The sequence below is a fragment of the Brachionichthys hirsutus genome, chromosome 8, assembly GCF_040956055.1.
Source record: "Brachionichthys hirsutus isolate HB-005 chromosome 8, CSIRO-AGI_Bhir_v1, whole genome shotgun sequence".
NCBI classification, from domain to species: domain Eukaryota; kingdom Metazoa; phylum Chordata; class Actinopteri; order Lophiiformes; family Brachionichthyidae; genus Brachionichthys; species Brachionichthys hirsutus.
Genome location: NC_090904.1, coordinates 4,850,804 through 4,865,087, shown reverse-complemented (window position 1 = coordinate 4,865,087; position 14,284 = coordinate 4,850,804). Strand labels below are relative to the sequence as shown.

At 40.7% G+C, this 14,284-nt stretch overlaps 1 protein-coding gene across 1 annotated transcript; it reads left to right on the top strand.

Moving 5' to 3' along the window:
- The first annotated feature begins 1,415 nt into the window (after positions 1 to 1,415).
- On the top strand, positions 1,416 to 11,378 carry dctn2 (dynactin 2 (p50)). The gene is made up of 16 exons (XM_068742484.1): positions 1,416 to 1,584; positions 1,869 to 1,937; positions 2,697 to 2,705; positions 4,498 to 4,503; positions 5,171 to 5,267; positions 5,965 to 6,026; positions 6,223 to 6,321; positions 7,286 to 7,446; positions 7,537 to 7,690; positions 7,806 to 7,871; positions 8,031 to 8,069; positions 8,233 to 8,310; positions 8,627 to 8,698; positions 9,370 to 9,472; positions 10,395 to 10,486; positions 10,614 to 11,378. Exons 1-16 carry the CDS (start codon positions 1,549 to 1,551, stop codon positions 10,698 to 10,700), a joined length of 1,230 nt encoding a protein of 409 aa, XP_068598585.1. The 5' UTR covers positions 1,416 to 1,548; the 3' UTR covers positions 10,701 to 11,378.
- Positions 11,379 to 14,284: the final 2,906 nt, after the last annotated feature.

Below are 14,284 nucleotides of genomic sequence, written 5' to 3'. Positions count from 1 at the left end.
CTCCAAAAAGATGGAAGGGGCTCGACTGTATACCTTTCTATAGATGTTATCCTGAACTCTCACACAACCGTGGTTCATAATGCCATTTACTATTTATAGCATAAGAATAATAACTGTGCTTTGACAAAAAGTTCCACTGCTCTTGAAGAATTCTGACCACGTAGCGAAGGGAGTCAAGGCTGCTGTCCAAATGGTTGTTGTTACGCAGCTGGAAACATTAACATAACCTAGCAACAGTGCCATAAGTTCACTGCTCTCTGATTGTTGTCTATTGTGGACTTGTAAGTCGGCGAGCCCGTGAGGCACCGGACCAGATCAGGGCGAATCATTTTATTAAAGAGAGTGGGGAGAATTTATTTGATGCTTTGACCATGTGCATCATGGTATTTTATACATCCTTACATTTTTAAAGATGTCTTGTATGATATTGCTTGATCACTGCTATGTTTTTCTCTTGTCATAATCAAGGAATCGTGTGAGCTTTTTAAAGTAGATCACTGAACAAGTCTGGAGGGAGACTTTAACACAACCAACATCTGATATTATAGGAGGATATTGGTAACAACACATTAATTAATAGAATTAATAGGATATATAAATAGCAGACATGCTAAAAAAATGAGATTAATTGATATTGGATAAATAATGTGAATAATGGAAATGCAGTAAATTAAAACATTTAAAAATCATGACACGTACTTTAACATGTGTGTGTGTGTGTGTGCGGGGGGGGGGGGGGGACTTGTGTACAGATAATGCTATTCTAAATAATTACAGTACAGGTAAATATTGTTGTTTTCAGGCAACAGTCCAAAAAAAGAGATGGCCAGCCAAGCAGAGACCTGGAAAGATCCAGAAACTACAAAAATAGACACATACATCAACATTATCTACACGAATGTTGTGGTAATATCTGGATGTACCTCGAAACTTAATTACCACTTTTGACAAATAAGAAAAACAAGTTCTACACAGTGAAACATCTGGTAAATCAAACATTTGTGACAATTGAATGGTGTTTAAATACTTGTTCCTATAGCGCCACTGTGTGACGATTTGCTGCACTACCCTTTAAAAATGAGAGATTAATATTGGTGCTATATCAAATTATTTGTTGAAAACATTATAACTGTTGGGAAAATCAAACAAAACTCGAAAACAACGGGCAAAAACATAAGGCCATATAAAATCATATTGGTCCATCAGTGCGTCGCACACGTTGTTACGCCGTGTGCGTAACACCGTGTGCGTAACGACGCGTCATCAGGGGTATGTTTGTTTCAATGGTTTGGCTGGGCCGGTCGACGCGCTGTCGTGGATGAAGCAAGCACAGCATCGCGCTCTTGACTGGCTCCTCTCACAAACCTAACGCACCCTCAAGCTAGTGAATTCAGCTAGCCTGAAAACCTTTGCCGGCTAAGAGGACACTGCTGGTTCATCTTTCGTTAGCATTTGATACGATACGATTTGATTTGGTTAATCGATCATTTACTTAATTTAAAAACTGGTATTGTGATTTATTTATCTACTCTTTTCTTCCCGTGGACAATGGCTGATCCTAAATACGCAAACCTGCCAGGAATTGTAAGTGGCTAACCAAACGCAAGCAGACAGGCTAGCTAAATCATTTTGCAATGCTAGCACCAATCTATGATAAGCTAGCTAATATTCCCATTAACCCTTAGGTTATACGTCGTTTGCATTTGTTATATATTTTAATTATATAATTGTAGATTCCTATTTGCATATACTTGCCATGCAGTGTTGTTTGGTGTGATTCAAGTCACTGTAAAATAAGAGTATTTGATGGGACGGGGCGTTGGCCGAGCTAATGACAATAAACTATTGTTTCCTTGTTCTTCCAACAGGCCTTCAACGAGCCGGACGTGTACGAGACGGGAGACCTCCCAGAGGACGACCAGGCTCAGTTCGAGTCGGTGAGTGGACGTTTATAGCACGACCCTGGATGTGATTGTTGAATCTGAAGCTAATGGTACTAGCTAACAAATGTTTACACTCAATAATTTCTATCATGCTCATAACTCATGCACTGAATAAAAAAAAAAAAAAAAAACACACACATACAGGAATGCGGCTTGATTTGATTTGAAATGGCACATCATCAATATAAAGTTTCTGCTGTGCTAACTGTTGGATATGCATACAAATTAAACAAAGGTTTATTTAGACATAAAGATTGTACCTCCAAAAAGATGTTTATTTTGCTAATGGTTCATCACAGAGCCGAGTTGCCCGTTCATGTTATTGGTTAATACATCATCTTTATATGGCTTATGGTGGTATATAGTATCTGCTTATTTATTTTGAAGGAGAAAGGTAAAGAAAGCGAAGCACTCTCAAGTACCACATATTAGAAAGCCGGTTGATGACTTTAGATGTATCTTAATATTTTGTGTCTCTTTGAACTGTCTGCGCTCACCGTCATCTAACTGCAGTCTTCAGAAGTAGTTTGTGGTCACGTTGCCACAGTCTTTTATAGATATTTATATATATTATTTTTTTAGATGCTAGAAGGCACTCTACACAGGGGAGGGATGCTGGGCTGAAATGGCTTTGAAATAGTTTTGGGTTGTTTACTGATCACCTGAGTGGATCCCAATTGACATGTTTCCTCACTCGTTCTTCCCGTACCCTTGCCCTTTTTTGACTCTTCCCCACCCCTCCTGGGACCCTAGTTTGTACAAGTAAGGCATGTATTCTACTCCGTGAGCTTAATGTCATGCTCTTTATGCATGTTTTTAAATATCATATCCACCTTTCTAACCTTTTACTGACTGGGATGATGAAATGAGAAATTGATCAATGTGACAGTTTTTTAATTCATCACTTTTTTTGATTGTTGAAGTGCAAGGAATTGATTATTTTCCTCCTGTTGGCCTTGTATATTTAAGCTCTTGTGTGAGTGTTGTTATGGTGTTAATGGGTCTTCAGAAGTACTTTAATTCCCTCTTTCACGCAGCGATGCTTTAACAAAGCAGTGAAAGGCTCAAGTATTTGTTTCTCTGTGTGTGAAATGCTTGCAGGAGAAAGAAGTTTGTTTTGGTTTGTTTTACCTCTTTCCATAATTTAGCTTGTCTTCAACAGCTCCTCCTACACTTTACTGTCTAATGGCTCCTGTACCGTGTGTCATAACATCACGGAGCTGCACTACTACACTTAGTGTAACACTTAGAGGATAATAATATATGTTTTTGACACATGTCGGACTGTAAAATCAGTTCCTCGTGTATGCGTTTGATCCATTTGGTGGTTTTGTCTCATGTTTTATTGTGGTTCTGCAACATTTCCTTCTTAGTTTGCATTCCACAAAGACCCCTTTCCCTCTCCATCTTTGATTGATGTCTGTTACATACAACATTTATACTTAAGATCTAATTTCACATGATATATCAGATTAGTATCAGCACCACTATTGATGTTAACAAGTGGATTTCAGCCAAGCATGACGAATCCATATTAAGCTGACATTTTGTTAGCTTCATTATAGAATTCACTGTTTCCATAGTAACAATATGTGGCACTAGGCTGCAGGACACACATTTGTTCCCCACTGTCTTTGACCTTGTGGGTCCTACGTAAGTTTGGGAAAAGGTTTCATCACATTTTGCAATTGGCCAGTTGGTTAATACTTTAATGCAGAGCTGCTCATGGTGGTATTTTAATGAATGAAATTTTGTACGTATTCAATAACTCATGCAGGTTGCACATTAAAAAAAGAAAACAAATTTTAAACTTTATATGCCTGTTACATTTTGCTGCTGTTGTTGCGATATTGAACCGTGACGTAACACCCGTAAGTTATTTTATAAATCAGCAGCAGCAGGTGGGCTCATAGCAAGAATTTAATTCTATATTTCTGACACTGTCCTCTGTCTTTTGTCACTCATGGTCATAATCAGTCATCATTAATATGGTAACCATCAGTGAGATCTAAAAACAGCATCTTGGATTAATGAACAAAAATCATCTCATAACAGAGTTTATCGAGGTTCCACCGCACACTTCATTAGCAGATGTGGTTTACTTTAAACTAACTAACGTTTATTTTCCAGTTTAAGATTCTTAACATCTTACAGACACCTTGAAGCCACTTTCAACCCTTCATTCTAACCGATGGACTCGCATACATAGAATAATGACGTGCGTTCCATGAGAGCATGTTGCTCAATGCGGTATCAAAAGAGAAAGTAACTTGTTGGTGTCTGGGGAGCATCTCGGCACCCTGAAACGGAGAAGAGAGAAAGAACTGCAGATGTCAGCAGTGTGATCAGTGCGTCTCCAGGCTTTTTAGCAGCAGTCCCAGAACGCTGCTTTCTTTCTGGTCTATCCTGACCCTGGCCAATGTTTCCCCGGTGTGTGCATGGCATGTGATAACCATATTAATCTGTGTTGTTTCTCTCTCTCCCACCTGTGTGTGTTGTTTTTCTCTCCCTCTGCTCTTCCGTTGCTTTCTCTAATTCTCTTTGGAAAACCAAGGAGCTGGTAAGAGCCTGACTAACTCCCCTCGTCACTCCTCCTCACTACATTAGTGTAACTGTGTGTTTTCTTGGTCCGGCTCCATGCCACATGTCTGTATTTGTCTGTGGGGAGTTAATATTAGTCAAAGCCTTGTAGTTCATCATTGATCGTTTGCAGCTTTTGATCGATATGTGCTCCCCATAATCACTAATCAATCCCCCATTCGTTTAGTGAAGGAAGTGACCATGTCCCCCTTCTTTGGCTTTACTTTTTCTTTCATGTGCCGTGCTATTTAATGTTACTAAAGCACCAACAATCAGGCCTGGGTTTAAACTATGCATGTAAATGTCATTTTGAGTATTTATCTCTCGCCTGCTGATGCTTCACATTACGATGGGATAAACTGGATCTCCCCAAAATAGCCTCTAATAATGGCTGATTTTCACAAGTCATTTCTCCTCTGGCTTTTAATTTATGAGAAATAAAAATTCTAATTTGTTGACTTGACTGCATAATTCCTGATCTTTTAAAGTAATAATGGGAGCAGCGAACGAGCATAGAATGCCTTTATTATCAGTCTGCCAAAACCTTGGGTTCATTGATTTCGATTTTTACATCTTTGCCATCTGGGTAGTTTTCCATGCCCTTTTAGGATTCTATCCATCTATGTTCATTGGTGTTTCAATGGCAGGAGGAGCTCTGCAGTGACAGCGTGGAGAGGATTGTTGTCAATCCCAACGCAGCCTATGACAAGTTCAAAGACAAGCACGTCACCACCAAGGGACTTGGTCAGTTCGTGTTCGGTTCATCACTATCTGTTTACCACAAAATCTTAACCAGTTTATGAATTAAGTGCTTCTGCTATTCACCTTACTCTTAGATTATATATTAATATAGCAGTGTAAGAAATTATTAAACCATAAAGCACCATAAACTCCAGCATTGACTTTGGTTAGAACCAACCAAAACTCTCGAATACAACGGCAGTAAAAAGTGGGACAGTCTAACCTTTGACGTACAGATCTTTGCTGGACGGTTGTATAAGAGACAATAAGTTTAGCTCATCAGCTGGCAACTGAGTCCATTTCCCTCATCAGTGGCAAGGAGGTTGAGTGTCCGCTTAAATTCATATCGTCAGAAACATCTTTTTGGGATACAATTTACAAAAGCAACAGATTAATGGATGTTCAGGCAGCAATTTGTGCAAGTGATTTTTTTTTTTTTATGAGAAATATTGCACATTAGATGCTTGTCATTTTGATGTAGAAACTTTACGATATAATGTGTGGAGTAATGAATTATTGATTACACTGTTTTAGCCTTCCTTTCACCAAAATAACCAACACGAGTATGACTAGGCCTGACAGAATGAATGAAGGCAATATTGATTGATACCAAGTTATTCTTGTTCGGTTTCAGACATTACACTAGCAACCAATTTGCCTTGTCAACTTCTCTAACAACTGTCCCCCCCCCCCCGTTCAGACTTCTCAGACAGAATCAGTAAAAGCAGAAGAGTGGGCTATGAATCAGGAGAATTTGAAATTGTGAGTACTGTCTCTTCAGCGGAAGTTCATTTCTTCAAAAATGTTCAGAAGATAAACGCCACTGTTACATTTGTAATTTTTGCTGCTACGGCGTTTGGCCTAATTGTGGGATTGTTCTTGGTTGCTCTCTGGAATAGACTCACTTTGCTGTTGTGTAATATTCATGCAGCGTCGCTGCTCTGTCCTCTTTGATTAGCTCGGAGAGGGCTGTGGCGTGAAAGAGACTCCTCAGCAGAAGTACCAGCGCCTGCTGAACGAGATCCAGGAACTCACCCAGGAGGTGGACGCCATCCAGGTAAACTGCCCGCCAGTTTTGCACAGGTTCAAGACACACTTGTCTTTATGCCAAGCTGGACTTGTTTCAAAATGTTTACCTCACGATGCGCTGGAGACACTTCCTGTTTATATCCCGCCTCTCGCTCATAGAGAACCTGAGATAGGCACGAGCAAAACACCTGTGACCTGGAAGGTGCAAAAAATTGATGGATGAAAAAGTATTTGCATACGTACAGGCCATTTATACTGTACATGTGTGCGTCCTCACTCGCACTCAAACTAACAGCGATTCCTTGTCACTTAACACAAATGTTTACGCTTCGGGAAGCCCGTCGTAACTCAGTACGTCAGTAAGGGAGGACCGTCTGTATTACTCCAGAATACTGCATCACATCGTGTAAGTAATAATTGGAGCTAAATCAACTTAATGAGTTTAGTTTGATGTGTTAAAGCGTGCCAGCAGTTGTAGGCAACCCTTTAATGTAATTTATAAATGGCAAGAAGCCGACCGATTGAGATCGTAGTTGGTGTTCGTTAGGGTGCCTGATGCTTTATTAGAGCTCATTCTTTTACTATCCCTCCACCTGCTGGACATGCACATGATGAATGAACAGGCAGTTAACATAATGGATATTCTGTTCAATTGTAATGCAGGATTCTGAAGTATCCAAGACGATGTGCCGGTACTTGATTTGATTGATAATGAGCTTTGCTTTGTTCTTATGAATGTTTTCTAGCAGAAATCTTATGGGGTCTGAATGAAAATATTTTGGCAGTTGCCGTCTGCGTCAATGAGATTCAGGAAGCACGAACAGCAACACGGGTATATTTGGGAAAAGCAGGTCAACCTTGTCTGAATAGAAACAGATGTAAACACACGAATCATTGGATTTTGCAAATTACATTTAAATAAATTTCTGTGCATTTTATCCTCAACAGGGTTTGAAGGAAATCATTTATCTTGTGTCTTCCTCTGCTTCCAGGCAGCTACAAAAGAAAGCAATGCAGAGGAGCGCCTGACCCCCGTGGTACTGGCCCAACAGGCAGCCCAGCTCAAACAGCAGCTGGTCTCCGCCCACCTGGACTCGCTGCTGGGACCGCAGGCGCACATTAACCTGGCCGACCCGGATGGAGCGCTGGCCCGGTGAGCTGAGAGGATGGTGGTGGGACAGTAGATATGACGCAAAAGGACAAGCATGTGGAAACTGAAACGTGTTTTTCTTTCTGCCTGCAGACGCCTGCTCACCCAGCTGGAGGTGGCCAAGAGCAGCCATGTCAGTAGTGCAGGAGACGGGAAGCGAATGGCTTCAGCTAAGGGCCCAGATGGAGTGGTTCTCTATGAGCTGCACAGCAGACCAGAGCAGGAAAAATTCAACCAGTCTGCCAAGGTCGAGTACGGAGGGATGTGAATGAATCATTCGGTGCTATGCTCACCTGTATTTTGTCTCGTGGGGGGTCTGTGTGCTGTCGCCATCATGCCTTGCCTGGTTTTGTCCATGTTAGATGGCGGAACTGGACAAGCGTCTTGCTGAGATGGAGATCGCCGTTGGCTCAGGATCAGAAAAGCAGGTACGTCCAACTCGCGTTCTTTACTTAGACACACTCTGAGAAGCACCCGGACACAGATCTCAGAAGACTCAGAGCTTCCACGTGATTTGTGTAAATGATGGGGTTGGCCTTTTTATCTCTCGCTGAGCTGCACTTTCCGTCTTTGTGGTTGTGTTGCAGGGACCTCTGAGTTCTGGCATACAAGGAGTCAGTTTGATGGTGAGTCGACCTCTTTCTGTTTGGACGCACTGTAAAAGCACGTCTGACGTGCAACTCGAGAACTGGGCCTTTATCTAATCGCCCTGAGTGGGAGCAAGAACAAACGTGTTGTCCACAGGCTTGTATGTAACTCAAGGTGTGTGGGGGGTTCGTGTTCATGCAGGACACCATTGAGCTGCTGCAGGCGAGGGTCAATGCGTTGGATTCTGCTACTCTGGATCAAGTGGAGGCTAGACTGCAGGTAACGTAGCGAATCAATGTGCAGCATATGGAAGAACCTTTTTGATGTAAAATGTATTTGAAACATATTTGTGGCAGAGGCACAGCCCAAATCCAGCGCTTCAAAAAGTCAATATCTTTTTTTAATGTAAAATATGAGGCAAGGAGTGATATTTTCTTCCTGATCTTAGCCCTTTGTCTGCATGCAGTGTTGAAACGGTATTTGTCTGTTGTTAGAAACACATTTAACCTTAGTTGTTTGTTGTGTTACACCTGAATGATTCCAATATGCTGCTTTTCTTTCAAAATAAAAAATATATGCCCCCCCTCTCCTTTAGAGTGTTCTCGGGAAGATGAATGAGATTGCTAAACACAAATCAGCGATCGAGGATGCAGATACACAAAATAAGGTTTGTAATCTCTGCCTCCATCAATGTGTTATGATTGTAATTATTTTTCAGAATTAAAGTCTTAAAAAGTAGGATAATCATAAGAAAATTGTAATTATTGGGCATATTCGAACCACTTCCATTTAGTCCACCTGGGATTTCTGTCACAGTAGAGGTTTCCTACAATTATGAGAACTGACCTTTTACAGGAAGTATTTATCTGAAGAATAATTACGATCAATAAGAAATGGCAGCAGGGAGCGTTAAGAGCTGCATCATATTTGTGCTTTCTGTATTTTTCAATATTGTCTCAGTTAATTTATTCAATTCATTATCAGGAACGGAACGGAACGTTTTTATGACGTTCATATCTCTTGTTTTGAAGTGCTGTATTCTTAAATGGCCAGTAGGGGGCAGGGCATGTCATGATGTTATGATCAGTGGGGATGCCTTTGTATGTTAAATTAGCTGCACGTCTTTAGCTATCAAATACAGATAATCAAATACAGGTCCTGCGTATTATAATAAATGGACTCAGTCCCTGTTGACGAGAGAGAGTAGAATGCATTTAGCAACCAGTGTGTTCTCACAGTATTTCCTGCTCAGTAATTATTGCATCAGGAAACAATGAGTGGCCTTGGGTGAAACGAACATGCTTTTTTTTTATGTACCTGTATGTGTTTACTTGCCAGGTGTCGCAGCTTTATGACGTGGTTCAAAAGTGGGATGCCATGTCCACCTCTACGCCTCAAGTGGTGCAGAGGCTTGTTGCTGTAAAGGACTTGCATGAGCAAGGTAAAAAACAGAGCGCTAAAATGTGTGTTGTTTCCTCATATAAAGGTAGTTATAGTGTGGCTCTTCACTGTAAAAGGTCTTAAGTAATTAGTTCATTTCTAATGTTGCTTGAGGCCAAATGTTCTCCCAGTCAGGATAATAAAGAGTAAAAACTGGATAATTTATGGCCTGCTGTTTTCTGTGGGGTAAGAACCTTGAGATCACGCCCATGAGAGTTCAAGGAGAGGATGTATGTAGGTTAGTGGGGGGGGGGGGGGGGGCTTAAAGATTCAAAATATGTAGGATGAAAAACAAGAACAAAGTACTGCTCTTAGGTTTGAGTATAATCTGCGAGACAAAGGATGGAAACTAAGAGAGGATGATATTCAGGCTGATCATGTGATCTTCCAGAACCATGCATTTCTATTAGATGCCCAAAATATGCAATGAGAATAAATCCATCAGTCCTGTTACCCCCCCCCCCCCCCCCCTGCACACACACAAACAGAAGGAGATGCTGCTATTGTATATCATATGATCATCTTGATATTATTTGGGGCAGAAAACCAGAGCCTTGGAATGAATAGATTATACCGATAATTTGTTTCGGAGCGCTGCAGAAGGTCATTTATCATCCAGACTCTGTACCGATCTGTCACAGTCTGCAGCTGAAGTGTTCTCTGCTCAATACGGCTTTTCCTGATGTTTCTTTATAGATGAAGGTAAACAACTCAAAGAAAATATTCCTTAATCGTCACGCAGTCAGTAATCCATTTCATGTCGCGTGCATTGCTCTATTTGTGTCTCCTCCCGTCGCTTTGGCTCATTTTTATCCCTTTTTTAAACCTCAAATTTATAAACGTGACGGCCAATATTGAATCCTTATTTATTACTTCTCTTTCTCGCTGTGCTTCGCCCTCCTGATTCATTCATCCTCTCGCAGCCATGCAGTTTGGTCAGCTGCTGACCCACCTGGACACCACGCAGCAGATGATGAACAACTCTCTGAAGGACAACAACACCCTGCTGACACAGGTAGGAAGAATTCCTATTCCTATTCCCCCCCCCGCCTTTGTGTCATCAATATGTGTCTAGCGGGCCTTTCCAAATCCTCTTTTCCTCCCTCTCTCACCTAATGTATTTATTTTCACCCTTTCTCCAGGTCCAGCAGACGATGAAGGAGAACCTGGTGGCTGTAGAGGAGAACTTTGTCGCAATAGATCAGAGGATTAAAAAGCTCTGCAAATAAACGGTGACGCAGTTTGGACCGATCTAAGCGTGTAGGACATGGACAAACGACGGTGGCCGGAGAGCACACACGAGCAATTTGGGTTTTCCTCTCCTGTCCTCTTCTTCAACTCTGCCTTTTTTTCCATGAAGTGGAATGTTGGGAAAGTTGGAAGAGATGGAATAACAAAAAAGTACACCAAATATTCTTCTTGTCCACTCATTGGTATAAAATTTATATATGGAAAAAAAAGATCCATACCTGTCCACTTGATCGATACCAAATGAGTCTGCCGTTCAGCTGAGACATTTAGACCGGATTGTTTTTATAAGTATTAGTATCAAATACTTTAAATTCCTCCATTTTGGAACCTGTCTATTACTGAATTTGCACTGTACATTTCGATGAATACAAATTGAATGGATTAGAGTCATGTTGGTTTTCATAGATGATGCAACAAAGATCAGGTTCTATTGTTTTTGGAGCGTTTTATCTGGTGCCCGTCTGTGGGAGCGCCAAAGAAGGAATGCCTGTAAATATGCCCGTGTACCTTATCGTTTCCTCACGCTCGGCGCTTGTAACTATATTATGACTACAACCAGACACAGCTGACAAACTTTCAATCTGCGCCGTCACCGCCTACATGTCACCTGTATTATTCTGTGTTCATGGAAACATCAATAAAACAATGTGCAATGAGCTCGACTCCTTTCATTTTATAAGATGAGGATCACGCCATAATTGCCCTCGTGAAAAATGTGGCGATATAGATTATGTTGATAACATTGTCTGGCCAGATGCCCAAATGACTGAAAAACAACTGAAGAATGAAGGGATGATGTAAGAGTACAGGTAAAGGAGTCACCAGCCTTTGGTACGACAAATTATAGCCGTACTTTTACACAGAAATACGTTTTATAAAGGGGATATGCTTGAAAACCAAACATGCCTTCATCTTTAATCTGTAAAAAATACAGTTTTACATATAAAAGGAAAACATTTCCATTGTGATGAATTGCTATGCCCCTTGTGAACACAAGGGGGCAGCATGGCATCTATTAAAAATCCCCAGACGTAGTTATTCCACGTTCAAGGACATTAAATACCATCAGGGTAAATAATTTATATTTTAAGGACTCTTTCCTAAGACAAAGATTATTACACTCCTAAAATCTTAAATCTTTATTGATTAAATCAGTAAATTGAGATTCTTGACCAACTGAATTAAAACATTGAGAGGATGATTTTAACACACTGCTTAAAATGTAAACATGATGTTCAAATTGAGGTTCATTTAACTGCTTATTTGGTTTTATTGCACTTAAACATTTCATTATTCCCATGGATCAAACTTTTCCCCCACTGTGGACACAACCACAGTTACTGTTGAGAAAACCAACAAGTATCACAGAGTCCACGGTCAACAAGCAAAACCATCATTGTCATTCAAAGTCTAAAAACACAAGTCACTCAGTTCATCTGTTAAGTAAACCTGAATTCTTTTTGACATTTATTTACTACAGGAAATCAGACGATTAACAGATAAGCAGAGTAGAGGTGAAAGCTCAGACGATTCTGATGAGTCATCCACACAGCTGTCCAAAGGTCAGCGCCGTGACAACTCAAGTCCAGTTCAAATTTAGAAGCTCCATTGACTGAAATGTTACAGAAATATTCAAAGTGACCAAGAATCCACGATCTCTTCTGGATTGTCACCAAATTTTCGTCATCCGTTCCTGGTAACATTCCCAACATTTCCTGGACATTTCATCAAGATCCATCCAGAACCTTTAGAGTTATCTTGCTAGCGGACCGACAAAGACAGAGATTACAATACCTCCGCATAACCTAGCTGGAGGTAATTAATTAAATTCAAGATGCTTTATATGAGGTGAACAGAAGGGCACTGTAGGCCCAAGAAACAATGAAATATCTATATATACTGTATGTATATACACTTGTTAAAGAAGTATTGGACCAGTTTGTGTCAAGGTTCAGGGGGATCATCAGCATAGAAGTGAAATTATGGGATTCATATACACACACACATGGACCCTCATGCCACACTCCGGAAAAAAGGAATCCACTGAGAAGAGAAATCAACTACACAGATAAAAGGGATTCTATCAGTGTGAATAGACCTAAACCAATTTATGACTGCCGTGGATGCTTGAGGGTGGAGAGCAACATCTGATGGACCACTGTGACAAATGCAGCAGTAAGACCATAATAAGAAGATCAAAAAAATACACAAGGACCATCAATGATAAGAAAAGGGTCTTTAAAAACCTTTGAAATGGTTGTGTCTGTGGAGAGTAAATGTAAAAAACCAAATTCTAAGCAAATGTTGCAAAGTTATGTTGAGATAGATCAGTGGGGTCCAAACAGAACATGCAGCTGCATTTTTTTTTTAGAACAGATAGACAAAGCCTTCAGGAAAGAATCGATAAAAGATCAAATCACACCAACAACCACTTTGAGGAGAAACTATGTCACAGATACATTTAAAGTTAAAATGGAAACTCTTTCCAAGACAGCCGGTGCCGATAAAGGTAGAAGCAGAGAAAGATCGAGTGACAGGGTGCCACAGGTAACAGACATATATATAGATGAATACTTTAATATGTTCTGGACAGGTGAGGAGGTAAGCAAGTAAAAAAAAAAAGGGACACCGTTGTGTGTCAGAACGAGGCTTACATTGCACAGAATAAAAGGAGGATATAAACAGCGGCGAGGTAAACACTGCTTTTATAGACTTAACAAGATCGTCTGTAAAGTCGTCCTTAAGCTCCCTACACAGAAACCTGAGCAGGTGAGACGATGCTGTTAAATCTGGACTCAATATTCAACTTTCAGGTCATTCCAATTCGGTGTCTTCTTTTTTTTTATTTGAATACTAGATATTGGATAAAGCAGAACCCCCTGAGGACATAAAATACAAATGATTTGATTAATGGGCCTCGTCAGACGAAAGAGAATTGCAATATTGACCTTCCACTGAGACATCGATTGACAAATGAGATGAATGTTTGAAGACGAACCTAAAGCTCAACGAACAAGTGCCAAAATATTGGTTGGAAAAAAACATATTATTCATATTCTAGATTTGTATTTGTGTGTGTGTGTGTGTGTGTGTGTGTGTGTGTGTGTGAGGCGGCATACACACATCTCATCGATCAGCCAGAATTTATGATACAATGAGGAGGGTCTTTCTGTTGGTTGTTTGAGTCCCAAAAAAACAAAGAGAAAAGATAAAGCGTGTGCCAAAAGACAGAAAGATGACAGCTGTATCAGTTGAGACTTAGTTGAGAGAGGGGAAGGATTCTGACAGCTGCCGAGTGTGTGTGTGTGTGTGTGTGTGTGAGAGGGGGGGGGGGGGGGCAGGGTGTGGATCTCTGACCAAGGGCACAGGACAGACAGAAGATACTGTGGCGGCTGGAAATTCCACAGACTTTTTCCTGCCTGTGAAACAAAAGAAAAAAACTAAAGCTGAAGTGTGATTTAGGGGGGGGGGGGGGGGGTCCACAGATTAACACATTAACAGCCACCGCCGTCAGCGTTGAATGTTATCTTCATTCCAAACACCTGCATTGTTCTATATACCG

Bases quoted from the DNA above. Each gene is read 5' to 3' on its own strand.
- dctn2 (XM_068742484.1), top strand. From the start codon at position 1,549: ATGGCTGATCCTAAATACGCAAACCTGCCAGGAATT. The intron at 7,447-7,536 runs GTGAGCTGAGAG...TTCTGCCTGCAG, and splicing joins CCGGATGGAGCGCTGGCCCG to ACGCCTGCTCACCCAGCTGG. The intron at 9,473-10,394 runs GTAAAAAACAGA...ATCCTCTCGCAG, and splicing joins AAAGGACTTGCATGAGCAAG to CCATGCAGTTTGGTCAGCTG.